The sequence below is a fragment of the Trematomus bernacchii genome, unplaced genomic scaffold, assembly GCF_902827165.1.
Source record: "Trematomus bernacchii unplaced genomic scaffold, fTreBer1.1, whole genome shotgun sequence".
Classification (NCBI taxonomy): domain Eukaryota; kingdom Metazoa; phylum Chordata; class Actinopteri; order Perciformes; family Nototheniidae; genus Trematomus; species Trematomus bernacchii.
In genome coordinates this window covers 1,093,385-1,112,479 of record NW_022987966.1, presented here as the reverse complement: position 1 = coordinate 1,112,479, position 19,095 = coordinate 1,093,385, and the positions used below count along the sequence as shown (strand labels likewise).

Genomic DNA, 19,095 nt, shown 5'->3' with positions numbered 1-19,095 from the left:
TTCCTGTTTACATCACACCATCACCATCTAGTGTATACTATTTATAAATGGTTGCCTGAATGTATAAAAGCCTGACGTGATCATACAAGCATATTTAATTATAATTAAATGTAACATTAACTAACTGCAAATTGCTGTAAATTGACTTTAATTTTAGTTTTGAATTAGTATGAGTCAAATATGAGTATATAAGATATTGCATCGAAAAGGAGGGTGATGATGAACTAATAATGGTTAAATAATAAACTGTTGAAATAAAATAAAAAGTTACAAATAATATGTTTTATTACTGCATTCTCCTTCTGCAGCATTTTGTTTTGTATAGTCATCCTCTTAGATTGAACAGAAGTGCACATAGTAAAGAAATGAGAGCATAATTATAGAATGAAATCAAAGCAATATACCCTAAAATAATACTTTTAACGAAAGCGTGGTTGATTCTGTGTTGATCTTCTGGCCTCAAGACATACTGTAACATACTCCCTCTGTACTGCAGGTGCAGAAGGAGAAGCTACATGCAGAGCTGAAGCAGGTGTTGAGTCAAAAGAGAAGTCACCTGAGAGAGTCCACCTGCCAACCGGCCCAACCAGAGATGGACTCAGAGCCCACAGACCAGCAGACAGTAAGCAGCAGCTTGTTCAACTCTGAGAGCTAAAACATGTTGTTTGTATCAGTGAGGGAAACTGGAGAGCATAGTTTTTTATCTGTCATTGCTAATGTTATTAAAGGAGAGGGAACACGTGCACATAAGGTTACTCCAATGGTTAATAAAGTCCACTTTTTCCTTTGTTTGAGTTAAGCTATTTCCTTGGGTCACTCACTGGAAAAGAGAATGGGATCCAAGAATAGAGTGACCTTTTCTCTGTGGCAGCTTAATGCATTAAATGGATTCAGGAGCAAAGTGTGAAGTGACATGTAACTGTACAACAAATTCTGCACCCACTCAAGCAAGTGGGGCAGCAGTGGCTCAGGGGATAATAGGCCTCTACGAATCGGAGAGTCATTTGTTCGATCCCCACCCCCTGCAGTCAACATGTCAAAGTGTCTTTAGGCAAGGTATATCAAATCCCGTAGCTGTAGGGTGTTGAAGTGTATGCTTTGGATAAGAGCGTCTCACACTTAGTGTAATGTAATGTTAAAGTGAAATAAGATCACAGAGTTCAAGCCATTGTGCTTTTAAAACATTGCTACTCTGCAAAGAATTAAGAAAAATACTGACAGATGTACATTCGGTGTCTGATGATATATTGATAACATTATGGAGTCCAGCATCCACAGAGTAATATCTTTAATTCATCATTTATCGTTTAGATACTAGTAAATCTAGTAATGTATTATTGTCTAAGCCACTCCCACTTTATGATCCAAGTATCATATCTATTTAGTCCTTGGTTAATAAAACCAATCAATTAAATACAAACATGTCTTCAACAACTGTCAAACAACTGACCAGTTCCCCTGACCAGTTCCCCTGACCAGTTCTCCTGGTCAATGCCACTTTGCTGTAACATGTCAAATCAAGTGTGAATATACAGTTTTACTGCAGTCTAAGTTCTGTGTGTGTGTGTGTGTGTGTGTGTGTGTGTGTGTGTGTGTGTGTGTGTGTGTGTGTGTGTGTGTGTGTGGTGTGGGTGTGTGCGCGCGTGTGTGTGTGTGTGTGTGTGTGTGTGTGTGTGTGTGTGTGTGTGTGTGTGTGTGTGTGTGTGTGTGTGTGTGTGTGTGTGTGTGTGTGTGTGTGTTAGTGTGTGGAAGAAGCCTCTCCATCCATGGAGATCGTGGTGGAGACGGAGGCGGAGGCTGGAGCCAGCGGCTACAGTGTGACTGGTGGAGGACAGCGAGGGATCTTTGTGAAAGATGTCCTCAGAGACTCACCAGCTGCTAAACATCTCAGTCTCCAGGAAGGTACCTGTAATCTTTATGAGCACCTACAGTGAACATTCTGTAGTTAAAATGAAATGGTCAAATGGTTAGCTACTACCATTGCCACTTCCCTACGGACATTTTGAACACTGGACATAATAATTCAAATGTTCTCTGTGTTAAGGGGACCAGCTGCTGAGTGCCAAGGTCTACTTTGATAACGTGAAGTATGAAGACGCTCTGAAGATCCTTCAGTGCGCCGAGCCATATAAGGTCAGCTTCCAGCTGAAGAGGATCATCCCTGGATTAGAGATCTGCGTACGGCCTCATGTTCCCAGTGTGGAGGTCAAAGGTCCCAAAGCCAAGGTGGCCAAAATGGTATTTAATTATATTATTATATATACATACATATCTCTGCTAAGTAATCCATGGTAAACATCCTTGCGGGAGGACATTTGGGGGTTAACTTGGTAATATGATTAATTTGCACAAAAAGAATGAACACATCAAGGTTTCCAGATTGAATACGAGAGTTAATGTTGACAGCCCTAATTATTAGTCTGTATGTGTGATTTATCATTCTAAACTCAATTGAGTCATTTTAGATAGAGTATCATTTTTATATAGTATAAACATTTCGTCCAATCTTCTAGTCCCAAATTAGAAAAAAAACATATTTTCCAAACTATTTCAGTTGTCAATCGATCAACCTACATAAAGCTAGTGCCTTAACAGTTAGTACCATACTCAATGTGAAAGCCTTAGGCTGAAACCTCTTGCCTTTTATGATTTATCAGAGTGTGAAGGGCAGCAAGCAGTTCAAGGCCAAGAAGATGAGGGGTGGACGTTTTGGTCTGAAGAGGCTGAAGGAGAAGCGCAGAGAGGAGCTGGTGATCGAGGGACAGCCTACCAAGGTGGAGATGAGTGACGTAGACGTGGAGTTTTCTCTCCCAAAGTTCAAACCGAGGAAGAGCACTAAGGCTGAAGCAGAAGGAGCCGAGGGAGCAGCAGCTGTGGGGAAGGCCAAGAGGAGGATCAGGTTGGCCTTGTTTGTGTCCTTTTCATATTGAAATTCTCAAAATGACCCTCTGATCCAACTTGTGTAGGTGTTTAGAAACATTAAGAGGCTAAAGAATAGTTACAAAAGTACCACAATTCTATAAATGTTTTTTTTTTAAAAACATCATCAAATTATTATCGGAAAACTATTCTTATTTTATACAGTACAGTATTCTTTACAAAACATTTTTGGAATGTTTGCTACATTTTTTTGCTATGTCACAATGTTTTTTCTTCTTCTCTCCTTCCTTTCTCCTAGGTTTCCCCACATGAAAACAAAGGTTCTCACTGGGGACATCACAGGAGGTAAAGTGGAAACAGAACATCTCGAGGGAGAGGTGAACATCTCTCCACCTGAGATACCTGGAGCTAAAGTGAAAACCAAAGTAAAAGGACACAAGTTTGGAATCAACTTCCCTAAGAGCAAACACACAAAGTCAGGCTCAGCATTGGAGACTGGATCTGTGGAGCTGAAGCCCCCTGGTGTGAACATCCAGCCACCGTCAGTGGAGTTTAGTTTGTCTGGAGATAAAAACATAGACATGGAGATGGGAGGAGTTAAGCTTAATGCGCCTGATGTGGAGTTTGCACTACCTTCCGGAAAAGCTGAGGCGTCTTTGCCCGCTGTGAAGGGAGAGGCTAAAATCAAAGCTCCTAAGATCAACATCAAAGGAGGCTCTGATGCAGAGGCTACAAGTGGTCAAATGAATGTAGACTCAGGCAAAGGAGATGCAAAGCTAAGAATGCCAAAGTTGAAACTGCCAAAAGTTAGACTCTCACGTCATTCGGATGAGATAGATGGTGAGATTAAGGTGAAAGCCAAAGGTATGAATGTGCCTCAAACTGACATTACACCTCCAAAAGTAGAACTCAAAGGAGGTGGTAAGATCAATCTCCCTGAGGCAAATATTTCCAAATCAAAGATGGAAGTTGATCTCTCGGGAAACGCTGCATCTGTTGAAATGCCTTCTCTTGATATTTCTTTACCACACGTGAAGGGAAAGTCTGACATGGAGATTTCGCTCCCAAAGTACGAAGGAGCTGGGAAGACAGCAATCAAAATGCCTGCCATGGACATCTCTGTGCCTGAAGTAGATTTGGAATTTGACACTGGATGCAGAATTCCTGATGAGGTAGAGGGCACTTTCACAGGGCCCAAAATCTCCAGGCCAAAGGTTGACATCTCATTACCAAAGATGGGTCCATCAAATGTGAACATTGAAAGTCCAGAAAGTGGAGGAAAATTCGGTCTACCTTCTGTTGACATCGCTCTCCCAAAGGTGGAAGCAGAGGGGGACGATGCAGATATGCACTACTTTGTTGGTGGAGATGGGAAGTTCAAAATGCCTGAGTTTGACATATCTCTTCCAAAGATTAAGTCACCAGAAGGAGAAGTACATTTTAAAGGAGAAGGCTTTAAGTTACCCAAGGTAGACCTGATACTTCCTGAAGGCAAAACTGGAACAACTGATGTTGGAGGAGGAGGAACATTTCAGTTACCAACGTTTGACATCTCCATCCCTAAAATGAAGACAGGTGAGGTGGACATCGAAGGCCCTGAAATAAAAGGTGGGAAGATCAAAATGCCCACTGTTGATATCTCTGTTCCCAAGGGAAACGTAGAGGAGCATTTGAACATTGGGATGAGTGAATTCGAAGGTGGTAAATTCAATATGCCCTCTGTAGACATCTCTCTCCCAAAAGTGGAGGTACCTGAAGGAGACTTAAACCTAGAATGCCCCAAACTTCCAAATGTTGACTATTCCCTCCCCACGGCAAACTTGGGGGGCAACATGGAGTTAGAGAGCAGTGTTGGTAGTGGAGCCAAGTTCAAGCTGCCAACTTTTGACAAAACACTCCCAAAGATGAAAAACAAGGAAGGAGAGGTTCATATTCAAGGACCTGATATTAAAGGAGGAGCAACGTTCAACACGCCTTCTTTAGATGTGTCACTACCAAAGATTAAGATGCCTGAGGGAAATATTGGACTTGAGGGACACTCCGTTGATATCTCTCTTCCAAAGGGGAACGTTGAGGTTTCTCTCCCTACAATTAAATCAAAGAAAGGTGACATCAAAATCAAGGCATCAGACATCAAGGCTGGGGAAATGAAGATGCCAACTATTGAGATTTCAACCCCACCAGGAACATTACAAGGCAAGTGCACTGCTGAGGGTGAAGGAAGAGGTGCTGAATTCAGCTTGCCATCTGCAGACATCGCTCTTCCTGCAGTAAAAATCCCTGAAAGAGATGTGAATTTACAAGGGCCAAAAGTCAAGGGTAGGACATTTCAAATGCCAAAAATCAACTTCTCGTTTCCCAAAAGAAAAGCAAAGGGAGATATTGACATTGATGTTCACTCTGGAAAAGATGGGAATTTTGAAAAACCATCCTATAATATTGGACTACCTAAAGGAAAAGTCAAAGGCCCTAAGCTTAAGGGAGGAAAAATCAACATGCCAGACATTGACTTGTCTCTCCCCAAAGGCAAGGCTGACCTCAGTATTGAGGGTCCTGAGGTAAAAGGAGGAACACTCAAAACACCTACATTTGATGTTTCACTTCTGAAGATGAAGCTGCCAGAGGGCAATGTGGAAAGTCCCACGGTTGATATTTCACTCCCAAAAGGAAAAATAGCGGGAGATATAGATATGCACGGACCTGAAATCAAAGGTGACATGTCCCTCCCTAAAATGAAGTCTCCAGAGGTAGATATCAGCCTTGAAGGTCCTGATGTTAGAGGAGGAAAGTTTAACTTGCCAACTGTTGACATTTCACTCCCTAAAGGAAACCTTGAGGGTGACCTTGAAGTTGAGGGTCCTGAGGTAAAAGGGAGTAGATTTAAAATGCCAACATTTGATATGTCTTTCCCAAAAATGAATTTCCCAGAGGGTGATGTCAAACTTAAAGGCCCAGATATCAAAGGAGAGAAGATTGCGATGCCAGACATTGATATTTCACTTCCCAAAGTAAAAGCAGGAGGAGAAATGTCAGGACATGCTGGAAAGGGAGGCAAGTTCCATATGCCCTCTTTTGATATCTCTCTTCCTAAAATGAAAGCTAAGGGGCCAGAGGTCAACATAGAAGGTCCTGAACTTACAGGAGGAAGGATCGACATTCCAGACATTGACCTGTCGATCCCAAAGGGAAAGACTGACGTTGATCTCAATATTGAGGGTCCTGATGGAAAAGGAGGAAAATTCAAAATGCCCAGATTTGACGTTTCACTTCCAAAGATGAACCTGCCAGAGGGCAATCTGGAAATGCCAAAGGTTGATATCTCACTCCCAAAAGGAAAGGTAAAGGGAGATGTTGACATAGAGGGACATGTGGGTAAAGGAGGCACGTTCCATATGCCCTCTTTTGATATCTCTCTTCCTAAAATGAAAGCTAAGGGAGTTGATGTTGATATTGAAGGACCTGACTTTAAAGGTGACGTTTCACTCCCCAAGGGAAGAGTTGAGGGAGACATCGATGTGGAGGGTCCTGAGGTGAAGGGTGGTACATTTAAAATGCCAACATTTGATGTCTCAATGCCAACAGTTAGTCTCCCAAAGGGTGATGTCAAGCTTAAAGGTCCAGACATGAAGGGAGGGAAGATCGAGATGCCAGACATTGATATTTCACTGCCTAAAGGAAAGGCAGGAGGACACATTGAAATCGAAGGACATGGTGCAAAAGGAGGCAAGTTCCATATGCCCTCTGTTGATATCTCTCTTCCTAAAATGAAAGCTAGGGGACCAGAGTTAAATATTGAAGGCCCTGAAGTTAAAGGTGGAAAGCTAAACATGCCTTCACTTGATGTTTCTCTACCCAAAATAAAATCTCCCAATGTAGACATCAGCCTTGAGGGTCCTGATGTTGAAGGAGAAAAGGTCAACATCCCAACTGTTGACATTTCACCTCCCAGAGGAAAGGTTGAGGGAGAGATAAATGTTGAAGGCCCTCAGTTGAAAGGAGGGAAATTCAAAATGCCAAAATGTGATGTTTCTCTGCCAAAAGTTAGTCTACCAAATGTTGATGCCAATGCAGAAGGAACCGATTTGAAAGGAAAAATGTATATGCCAACTGTTGACCTTTCACTTCCAAAAGGAAAAGCAGAAGTGGATATAGACATTGATGGGCATGGTGGTAAAGGAGGCCAGTTTCACATGCCCTCACTCAATATCTCTCTTCCTAAAATCAAAGCAAAGGGACCTGATCTTAATATCAAAGGACCTGAAATCAAAGGTGACATGTCCCTCCCTAAAATGAAGTCTCCAGAGGTAGATATCAGCCTTGAAGGTCCTGATGTTAAAGGATCAACGTTTAACTTGCCAACTGTTGACATTTCACTCCCTAAAGGAAACCTTGAGGGTGACCTTGAAGTTGAGGGTCCTGAGGTAAAAGGGAGTAGATTTAAAATGCCAACATTTGATATGTCTTTCCCAAAAATGAATTTCCCAGAGGGTGATGTCAAACTTAAAGGCCCAGATATCAAAGGAGAGAAGATTGCGATGCCAGACATTGATATTTCACTTCCCAAAGTAAAAGCAGGAGGAGAAATGTCAGGACATGCTGGAAAGGGAGGCAAGTTCCATATGCCCTCTTTTGATATCTCTCTTCCTAAAATGAAAGCTAAGGGGCCAGAGGTCAACATAGAAGGTCCTGAACTTACAGGAGGAAGGATCGACATGCCAGACATTGACCTGTCGATCCCAAAGGGAAAGACTGACGTTGATCTCAATATTGAGGGTCCTGATGGAAAAGGAGGAAAATTCAAAATGCCCAAATTTGACGTTTCACTTCCAAAGATGAACCTGCCAGAGGGCAATCTGGAAATGCCAAAGGTTGATATCTCACTCCCAAAAGGAAAGGTAAAGGGAGATGTTGACATAGAGGGACATGTGGGTAAAGGAGGCACGTTCCATATGCCCTCTTTTGATATCTCTCTTCCTAAAATGAAAGCTAGGGGACCAGAGTTAAATATTGAAGGCCCTGAAGTTAAAGGTGGAAAGCTAAACATGCCTTCACTTGATGTTTCTCTACCCAAAATAAAATCTCCCAATGTAGACATCAGCCTTGAGGGTCCTGATGTTGAAGGAGAAAAGGTCAACATCCCAACTGTTGACATTTCACCTCCCAGAGGAAAGGTTGAGGGAGAGATAAATGTTGAAGGCCCTCAGTTGAAAGGAGGGAAATTCAAAATGCCAAAATGTGATGTTTCTCTGCCAAAAGCGAGTCTCCCAAAGGTCAACGCCAATGTCGAAGGACCAAATATGAAAGGAAAAATTGAAACACCAACTGTTGACATTTCAATACCCAAAGCAAACCTTAATGTCGAGGGATCAAAGGTTTTGGGAGGTACATTTAAAATGCCCAAATTTGATATGTCTTTACCAAAAGCAAATCTGCCAGAGGGTGATGTCAAACTCAAAGGCCCGGAAATCAAGGGAGGGAGGATTGAGATGCCCAACATTGATATTTCACTGCCCAAAGTAAAAGCAAGAGGTGAAATGGAAATTGAAGGACATGCTGGAAAAGGAGGCAAGTTCCATATGCCCTCTGTTGATTTCTCTCTTCCGAAAATGAAAGCTAAGGGGCCAGAGATTCATATTGAAGGCCCTGAATTTAAGGAAGGAAATATCAACATGCCAGACATTGACCTGTCAGTTCCCAAAGGAAAGGCTGGCATCAGTATTGAGGGTCCTGAGGTAAAAGGAGGAATATTCAAAACGCCTAAATTTGACATGTCACTTCCAAAGATGAACCTGCCAGAAGGCAATGTCAAAGTTGAAGGACCGAAGATTAAGGGAGGAGAGATCTCAACACCAGATGTTGATATTTCAGTTCCTGTTGGAAAATTAGAGGGAGATATCAGCTTTGAAGGACCGTCTGGAAAGGGAAAGTATGAATTGCCAAAGGTGGACTTATCTGGTGTTGGGCTCCATATGCCAACTCTTGACATAAATCTCCCCAAATGTGATCTTGACCTTAGCCTTCCCTCTGGTCATAAAGACAAAAGCCTCAAATTGGACACCTCTGGGCCCGAAGCATCAGGAGATTTAAAGATGTCTGGTCTCATAGGAGAAATCAATCCAGCCAAGGTAAAAGTAAAGTGTGCAGACATTGCAACAGGTGGTGTAGAAGCTCCAGGTGCATCCCTCAAACCTCCTACTATCAGCGGTGTCCTTAAAGCCGAGGGAGGCAGGCCTTCTTCAGGGGGCAGCTTTGATCTGCCTGATGTTTCCCTCAAATTCCCAAGTTTCTCTCTACCAAGGTTTGGTGGAAAGTCTAAGAGTGGTGATTTTGCAATGTCTGTCCCCAAAGGAGACATTTCCCTCAGCTCACCGCATGTGGAAGGAGAGATAAGGGCACCATCAGTAGAGTTTGATGGGGACAGAAAAGTCAAGGTGAAAAAAACGAAAATTAAAATGCCTTCATTTGGTGTATCCAAAAAGCATGCAGATGTATCCGTGTCTTGTCCTGATGTGGATGTTAAAGTTAAAAAGGGAAAATTCCCCAAGTTTAAAATATCACCAAAAAGTCAGCTCCCAGAGGGAGGGGTTAATGCTGAGCTGGGGGCAGATGTTGAAGGGAAAGGTGGGTTCCATGCCCCTGATGTCACTCTCAAACTACCAAAGTTCTCAATGCCAGGATTTGGCTCTAAAGAGAAGGATTTAGGTAAGCAAAGCGGTAACTTTGAGTCTAAAGCCAAGGTTAAGATGCCCTCTGTTGAGTTGTCACTACCAGCAGCTAATACACCAGAGACTGAGGTTCTGTTACCTAAAGCAGAGGTGGATGTCTCAGAGGCTGATATCAGAGGTTATGAGGTAAGCCTCAACATTCCAGAAATGCCAACAATTGACATTTCCATCCCCAAAGTAGACCTGGATGTGTCCCTGCCTAGAGTAGAGCATGATGCAAAGACTGAGGGAAAAGGAGGCAAATTCAAGTTGCCTGGAATCAAGATGCCTGACATTGATCTGTCCCTTCCTAGAGGGAAAACTGGGGACCTAAAAATGCCAGATGTTGACATCTCTCTGCCCAAGGGAAAGATTGAAGGTCCCGATTTTAAAATGGAAGGAGGTACAGGTGGAAGATTCAAAATGCCTCACATGAAAATGCCTAACATCGACATCTCTCTGCCTAAAGGAAAGATTGAGGGTCCAGATGTTGAAATGGAAGGAAGTCAAGGAGGAAAGTTCAAAATGCCTCAGATGAAAATGCCAGATGTTGACATCTCTCTTCCTAAAGGAAGGATTGAAGGTCCAGATGTTGAAATGGATGGAGGTACAGGAGGAAAGTTCAAAATGCCTCAGATGAAAATGCCAGATGTTGACATCTCTCTGCCCAAGGGAAGGGTTGAGGGTCCAGAGATGGCTATCAAGGGAGATGGTGGTAAATTCAAGATGCCACATCTCAGTATGCCCTCTGTTGATGTTTCACTTCCTAAAGGAAAGATCGGTGATCCAGATATTGAAATAGAAGGAGGCACCGGAGGCACCGGAGGCAAATTTAAAATGCCGCACTTGAAAATGCCCAACATTGACATCTCTCTGCCCAAAGAGGATATCGAAGGTCCAGGCGTTGAAATGGAGGGAACTAAAGGAGGAAAGTTCAAAATGCCGCACATGAGAATGCCCATCATCGACATCTCTCTGCCCAAAGGAAAGATTGAAGGTCCAGACATAGAAATGGAGGGAGGTTCTGGAGGAGCATTCAAAATGCCTCACATGCAAATGCCCAACATCGACATCTCCCTGCCCAAAGGAAGGATTGAGGGTTCAGAGATGGAAATCGAAGGCGAGGATGGAAAGTTTAAAATGCCTCATCTCAACATGCCTTCAGTTGACATTTCACTTCCCAAAGGAAAGATAGAAGGTCCCGATTTTAAAATGGAAGGGAGGAACCGGAGGAAAGTTCAAAATGCCTCACATGAAAATGCCAGATGTTGACATCTCTCTGCCCAAGGGAAGGATTGAAGGTCCAGACGTTGAAATGGAGGGAAGTACAGGTGGAAGATTCAAAATGCCTCACATGAAAATGCCCAACATTGGCATCTCTCTGCCTAAAGGAAAGATTGAGGGTCCAGATGTTGGAATGGAGGGAAGTCAAGGAGGAAAGTTCAAAATGCCTGATGTGAAAATACCAGATGTTGACATCTCTCTGCCCAAGGGAAAGATTGAGGGTCCAGATGTTGGAATGGAGGGAAGTCAAGGAGGAAAGTTCAAAATGCCTCACATGAAAATGCCAGATGTTGACATCTCTCTGCCCAAGGGAAAGATTGAAGGTCCAGATATTGGAATGGAAGGAGGTACAGGTGGAAAATTCAAAATGCCTCACATGAAAATGCCCAACATCGACATCTCTCTGCCTAAAGGAAAGATTGAGGGTCCAGATGTTGAAATGGATGGAGGTACAGGAGGAAAGTTCAAAATGCCTCACATGAAAATGCCAGATGTTGACATCTCTCTGCCTAAAGGAAAGATTGAAGGTCCAGATTTTGGAATGGAAGGAGGAACCGGAGGAAAATTCAAAATGCCGCACATGAGAATGCCCATCATCGACATCTCTCTGCCCAAAGGAAAGATTGAAGGTCCAGACATTGAAATGGAGGGAGGTTCTGGAGGAGCATTCAAAATGCCTCACATGCAAATGCCCAACATCGACATCTCCCTGCCCAAAGGAAGGATTGAGGGTTCAGAGATGGAAATCGAAGGCGAGGATGGAAAGTTTAAAATGCCTCATCTCAACATGCCTTCAGTTGACATTTCACTTCCCAAAGGAAAGATAGAAGGTCCCGATTTTAAAATGGAAGGAGGAACCGGAGGAAAGTTCAAAATGCCTCACATGAAAATGCCAGATGTTGACATCTCTCTGCCCAAGGGAAGGATTGAAGGTCCAGACGTTGAAATGGAGGGAAGTACAGGTGGAAGATTCAAAATGCCTCACATGAAAATGCCCAACATTGGCATCTCTCTGCCCAAGGGAAAGATTGAGGGTCCAGATGTTGGAATGGAGGGAAGTCAAGGAGGAAAGTTCAAAATGCCTCACATGAAAATGCCAGATGTTGACATCTCTCTGCCCAAGGGAAAGATTGAAGGTCCAGATATTGGAATGGAAGGAGGTACAGGTGGAAAATTCAAAATGCCTCACATGAAAATGCCCAACATCGACATCTCTCTGCCTAAAGGAAAGATCGAGAGTCCAGATGTTGAAATGGATGGAGGTACAGGAGGAAAGTTCAAAATGCCTCACATGAAAATGCCAGATGTTGACATCTCTCTGCCTAAAGGAAAGATTGAAGGTCCAGATTTTGGAATGGAAGGAGGAACCGGAGGAAAATTCAAAATGCCGCACATGAGAATGCCCATCATCGACATCTCTCTGCCCAAAGGAAAGATTGAAGGTCCAGACATTGAAATGGAGGGAGGTTCTGGAGGAGCATTCAAAATGCCTCACATGCAAATGCCCAACATTGACATCTCCCTGCCCAAAGGAAGGATTGAGGGTTCAGAGATGGAAATCAAAGGCGAGGATGGAGAGTTTAAAATGCCTCATCTCAACATGCCTTCAGTTGACATTTCACTTCCCAAAGGAAAGATAGAAGGTCCCGATTTTAAAATGGAAGGAGGAACCGGAGGAAAGTTCAAAATGCCTCACATGAAAATGCCAGATGTTGACATCTCTCTGCCCAAGGGAAGGATTGAAGGTCCAGACGTTGAAATGGAGGGAAGTACAGGTGGAAGATTCAAAATGCCTCACATGAAAATGCCCAACATTGGCATCTCTCTGCCTAAAGGAAAGATTGAGGGTCCAGATGTTGGAATGGAGGGAAGTAAAGGAGGAAAGTTCAAAATGCCTGATGTGAAAATGCCAGATGTTGACATCTCTCTGCCTAAAGGAAAGATTGAAGGTCCAGATATTGGAATGGAAGGAGGTACAGGTGGAAAATTCAAAATGCCTCACATGAAAATGCCCAACATGGACATCTCTCTGCCTAAAGGAAAGATCGAGGGTCCAGATGTTAAAATGGAAGGAGGAAACGGAGGAAAGTTCAAAATGCCTCAGATGAAAATGCCAGATGTTGACATCTCTCTGCCCAAGGGAAGGATTGAAGGTCCAGGCGTTGAAATGGAGGGAAGTACAGGTGGAAGATTCAAAATGCCTCACATGAAAATGCCCAACATTGGCATCTCTCTGCCTAAAGGAAAGATTGAGGGTCCAGATGTTGGAATGGAGGGAAGTAAAGGAGGAAAGTTCAAAATGCCTGATGTGAAAATACCAGATGTTGACATCTCTCTTCCTAAAGGAAAGATTGAAGGTCCAGATATTGGAATGGAAGGAGGTACAGGTGGAACATTCAAAATGCCTCACATGAAAATGCCCAACATCGACATCTCTCTGCCTAAAGGAAAGATCGAGGGTCCAGATGTTGAAATGGATGGAGGTACAGGAGGAAAGTTCAAAATGCCTCACATGAAAATGCCAGATGTTGACATCTCTCTGCCTAAAGGAAAGATTGAAGGTCCAGATTTTGGAATGGAAGGAGGAACCGGAGGAAAATTCAAAATGCCGCACATGAGAATGCCCATCATCGACATCTCTCTGCCCAAAGGAAAGATTGAAGGTCCAGACATTGAAATGGAGGGAGGTTCTGGAGGAGCATTCAAAATGCCTCACATGCAAATGCCCAACATCGACATCTCCCTGCCCAAAGGAAGGATTGAGGGTTCAGAGATGGAAATCGAAGGCGAGGATGGAAAGTTTAAAATGCCTCATCTCAACATGCCTTCAGTTGACATTTCACTTCCCAAAGGAAAGATAGAAGGTCCCGATTTTAAAATGGAAGGAGGAACCGGAGGAAAGTTCAAAATGCCTCACATGAAAATGCCAGATGTTGACATCTCTCTGCCCAAGGGAAGGATTGAAGGTCCAGACGTTGAAATGGAGGGAAGTACAGGTGGAAGATTCAAAATGCCTCACATGAAAATGCCCAACATTGGCATCTCTCTGCCTAAAGGAAAGATTGAGGGTCCAGATGTTGGAATGGAGGGAAGTCAAGGAGGAAAGTTCAAAATGCCTCACATGAAAATGCCAGATGTTGACATCTCTCTTCCTAAAGGAAGGATTGAAGGTCCAGATATTGGAATGGAAGGAGGTACAGGTGGAAAATTCAAAATGCCTCACATGAAAATGCCCAACATGGACATCTCTCTGCCTAAAGGAAAGATCGAGGGTCCAGATGTTGAAATGGATGGAGGTACAGGAGGAAAGTTCAAAATGCCTCAGATGAAAATGCCAGATGTTGACATCTCTCTGCCCAAGGGAAGGATTGAAGGTCCAGACGTTGAAATGGAGGGAAGTAAAGGTGGAAGATTCAAAATGCCTCACATGAAAATGCCCAACATTGGCATCTCTCTGCCTAAAGGAAAGATTGAGGGTCCAGATGTTGAAATGGAGGGAAGTAAAGGAGGAAAGTTCAAAATGCCTGATGTGAAAATACCAGATGTTGACATCTCTCTTCCTAAAGGAAGGATTGAAGGTCCAGATGTTGAAATGGATGGAGGTACAGGAGGAATGTTCAAAATGCCTCAGATGAAAATGCCAGATGTTGACATCTCTCTGCCCAAGGGAAGGGTTGAGGGTCCAGAGATGGCTATCAAGGGAGATGGTGGTAAATTCAAGATGCCACATCTCAGTATGCCCTCTGTTGATGTTTCACTTCCTAAAGGAAAGATCGGTGATCCGGATATTGAAATAGAAGGAGGCACCGGAGGAAAATTCAAAATGCCTCACATGAAAATGCCCAACATGGACATCTCTCTGCCCAAAGGAAAGATTGAGGGTCCAGATGTTGAAATGGATGGAGGTACAGGAGGAAAGTTCAAAATGCCTCAGATGAAAATGCCAGATGTTGACATCTCTCTGCCCAAGGGAAGGGTTGATGCTTCGGGGATGGAGATCAAAGGTGATGGTGGAAAATACAAGATGCCACATCTCACCATGCCTTCTATTGGTATTTCACATCCCAAAGGAAAGATCGAAAGTACAGATTTCGAACTAGAGGGAGGTGCTGAGGGAAAGATCAAAATGCCTAGCTGGAAAATGCCAGATTTTGCCATTTCTCTGCCAAAAAAAAAATGTGAAGGCCCTAAAGTTGAAATAGAGGGAGGTGAAGGAGGAAATGTCAAGATGCATGATGTGGACCTATCTATCCCTAAAGGAAAACTGGAGGCTGAGGGAAGAACCAGCAAGCTGCCACATATCAAGATGCCAAAAGTTGATATTTTACTTCCTAAAAGTAAAAGTAAAGGTATTGAAACATTGAATCCATCCTGTGAAGCAGAGATCAATTTACCAGCTGTTGAATTAGGAGGGGAAATTGTGCCAAAAGTGTCATCACCGGAGTTGGACCTCGATGCAACACTGAGTAGACCTAAACAAGACACAGAAGCTCTTGGGGAAGCTGACTTGCATGTTGAGGGGGAGCACAAAGGCCTCAAACTTAAGATACCTACAATAGACATCAAATGTCCAAAAGGCGACCTGGAGTTGGATTTAGGACTTTATAGAGGAGAGGGCAAGAAGGACAGGAAAAAGATGGAACTACCTGATTTAGATATCAGCACAGCAGGAATCAGCAGCAAAGTAAAGGGCCCTAAAGTCAAAGGAACAAAATTCCACATTGGGATGCCAAAGAAGAAGACTGGTCGAGATGTAAAAGCAGAAGCAAAAATATGCAAAAACTGCGGTGATGAGGATTTAGGTGGTCATATCAAACACAAATGCAAGAGAAAAGAAACATTTAAGTACGAAGTTGAAATTGAAACACATAATGGACATAAAAACAACAAAGATCGTGTTAACATCCCAGTACCAGAGTGTACGTTACCAAGTGTTTGTCTGACAAACAAACAAGGCTCGGCTGACTTTGGAACAGCGGGAGAGGGTGGCTTCTCATCATCCAGAGCAGAAATGAGAGTGCCCAGGATTCCAGACATAGATTTTGACATAGGTACAACACAGGATGAAGATGAGGACGGAACAGAAAAAGACAAGAAAGTCAAAATCCCTAAGTTTGGGGTCCCATTACCCTCCATCTCCTCTCCTGAGGGAAGAATGAATATCACTGGGCCAGAAATACAGTATGAGGGTCCTAAAATGCCTAAAGTAAAGAAAGCTGTATTTGTCTTGGTAAATCCTCCTCAAACAGGTGAGCCCACTGCATGCTCACACCTCCCAAAAGAGGAGACGACAGCTCAGGCTAAAACAGAAGGCTTTAACGTGAAGTTGCCAAAAATCATAATGAAGCCAAACTTTGGGAAGTCCAAAGAAAAGTCAGCTGCTGTGTCGTTTTCTCCTAGCGAATCAGGGTCCTTTGATGTCAATCTTAAGGGCGACGGTTCAAGATCCAATTTCAATGGTGCAAAAGATCCTCACATAGGCTCCAAGGATGATAAAGGGACATTCAGCGGCAAAATCAATCTTCCAAAGGTACAGTTAACATCTCCATATGGCAAGATGTCTGTAGAGGGGGAGGACTCTGGCATGAATATGAAACTGGGAAAGGATTTACCAACAGTACACATGGAGGAATACACTAAAGAACTTCAAGTAAAATCAGACAAGATGGCCTTCTCTGGTTTTAGTGCGGAGCTCCCAAAGGATGTGGTGTCATCTCATGCCAGAACAGACATGCTGGACAGGGACAGCTCAGAGTCCCCTGCTAGTTTCACCATGGAGTTTAGCTCTGCAAAAGTCCAGGCATGGAGCGAGGTCGAGAGCCAAAGCAAGGAACCTGAAGAAAGGGAGTCTTCCACCTGGTTCAAGGTCCCTAAGTTCAACCTGAAGCCACACTCCACAGGTAAGGATACAAAAACTTCAAACGGTGATCACAAGACATTTGAAAAATGACACATAGACTTTTATAAAGGGTTGACGATATCCAAGTCCTACTGTAGGTGTTTTATCATGTGACTGACTTTCAGTATAACTTGTGCAGTATTTATTGGACGTTTGTTTCTTAGTCTTTCACGAGTTCTCTGAACATTGAAATGCAACACAAAACCACTGCATCACTCCTATTTCAGAGACATTGATTGTACAAAAATAATAATAATTCACAAATCAAATAAGTAAATTACTTAATACCTGTTTCTTTCCTTATTTCACTATGTTGTCATATGTTGTTACAATTGGCACTACATTATACATCATCAGCAATTTATCCTTGCTATTTTGAATGTGTTGTGTTTTTGTGTTTATTATATAAATTAATAATATATTCTTTATATATAATATATAATATTTATATCCCCTACTTCTCTGCTACATAAAACTAAGTTTCTTTTCTGTCATGATTTCCTAACCTCTCAGCCTTTCCTATCCTTGCTTCCTTTCTTCTACCCACCTGCTTGTCTCCTCCCCTCCAGGCTTCCTCCAGATAACCCCAGAGGGTTCTCCTCAGGCCCAGCGGAAGGGGGAGGTGGCAGGTGAGGCTGATGTCTCGGGGTCTTTCTGCCTTCACACCTCAGGGCTCGACTTTAGCAAGCAGGAAATATCTGAGGAGCACCAAGCCTCCTCCGCTGAGGAGGGAACTGTCACCATGGTGACCAAGACCACCAGAGTCACCCGTCACATGGTTTCCTCTGAGACACGAACAGGTGAATCTTCAGCCACCACGACAACAACTCACAAGGTGTCAGACTTTAAATACTGAGGCTGCTGTAATCATATCTTAAATGTCTTTCCATCTTGTTGGGTTTCTTGGTGAGGTTGCAGTGTTCTTGTAGCCTAGGCTAAGCCTGCGACGTGGCAAACCTCGATTAGGTAAAGGTCTTTCTTTTTTATTTTAATGGGTGAGATATGAATGTGATGAAAAAACAGTTGCATTTCATCAATCGGCATCATTGTCATTATAAAACCAACAGAGTAATATGTGCTTCCTTTCTTCTCATTTTAAATGTAATTTTTGTAACCGTAGTTCGAGTTTTGTTAGTTTAGTTTGTATTATTTATCAGATTTCGTTTGGTTTTAAAGTTTTCACTCTGAATGTAAACATGTCACACTGCTTGATTATTTATTGTTGTTTGTTCACAATGCGCTGGAATGAGTCATTTACTCTCATCAGTATCATGGATTTGACAATTATTTGAACTGCAACAGTACAGGCCAGAGTAATATTCATGTAAATACAACCATATCATTGCTTTTATGAAGCAGTATTCCCTCGATTAGAAATGTAATTATTTTCATATTCACCGGTCAGGAGAAGAAGTTATATTGTTTGACCTAATAATAACCTGTTTTTTGTCTTGAAGGAAAAGTGTGAGCTTTTTGAGATTATAGGCTAATCTCATTTGCTGCCATAGTTTTATATTTGACGCATTTAGCTGATGCTGTTACCCAGAGACAGTCACGGTGCGTGAGCAGGACACTCTGGACTCTTTTCTTGCTGTGGGGATCAGACCTGTGACTTCTGGTTTAAGGTTCATACATTTACTGTAGGCCACCCTGCTGCTAATCAATTTTATATTCATGTTTTTACTGTAGACTGCCAAAAAACACACTGCTGTATATTTTGTGAGTAGACTCTTGGCTTCAAGATACACATCCTGACTGATGCTGATGTTTTGCAACTCATCTGTGAACTACTGTATGTTGTGTTTCAGAACATCAATAGCAGGCTCAGAGGAAATTTGGGGATTAGGGTGCTGTTGGGTGCTTTAACAAAATCACTGAGATAAGGTCTACATTTCAAACTGTAAAACTTTTTCTCTTGAAACTTAAAAAAAGGTCCTCAAAAACAAAAAATGTTTTACTTTCAAGCTGCTACAATGACACTTCAATTATTGTTCAAAATAAAAGTTGAGGTTAAGCCTTTTGCCATCTTTAAAAAACATGTTTGTTGACTACACATTTATGGCGCATTTCCATTGCAGCGCGTAGCTCGCTTTAAGCGTGCCGTGTCGTGCCGTCCCCTTTTTTGGTTGTGCTTCCACTAGGCCTCGTTCCGGCGCGGCACGGCACGGGGCCACTTTTTCCCCTCTTTTCTGGCCCTAGAAAATTGTGGTTCTATCGGGGCCAACAAACAGGGCTGAGTCGGGCTGAGTATGCTAAACTAGAGAGAGGAGCGCTGGCAAGAGGGCTAGAACTACAACAAGATGGACATATTTGACCGTGATTTAATTG

General features: G+C 42.9%; 1 protein-coding gene across 1 annotated transcript; it reads left to right on the top strand.

Moving 5' to 3' along the window:
• The first annotated feature begins 510 nt into the window (after positions 1-510).
• Positions 511-18,826, top strand: prx (periaxin). The gene is made up of 7 exons (XM_034115837.1): positions 511-622; positions 1,743-1,902; positions 2,045-2,238; positions 2,658-2,899; positions 3,179-10,392; positions 10,808-16,768; positions 17,337-18,826. The coding sequence occupies exons 1-7, from the start codon at positions 593-595 to the stop codon at positions 17,621-17,623; spliced, it is 14,088 nt and encodes a 4,695-aa protein (XP_033971728.1). The 5' UTR covers positions 511-592; the 3' UTR covers positions 17,624-18,826.
• Positions 18,827-19,095: the final 269 nt, after the last annotated feature.

What these genes read in the sequence shown, in the direction of transcription:
- prx (XM_034115837.1), top strand. Translation starts at nt 593, where the DNA reads ATGGACTCAGAGCCCACAGACCAGCAGACA. An exon ending in AAGCCAAGGTGGCCAAAATG is followed by an intron (nt 2,239 to 2,657) that starts GTATTTAATTAT and finishes ATGATTTATCAG; the next exon opens with AGTGTGAAGGGCAGCAAGCA. An exon ending in AAGGCCAAGAGGAGGATCAG is followed by an intron (nt 2,900 to 3,178) that starts GTTGGCCTTGTT and finishes CCTTTCTCCTAG; the next exon opens with GTTTCCCCACATGAAAACAA.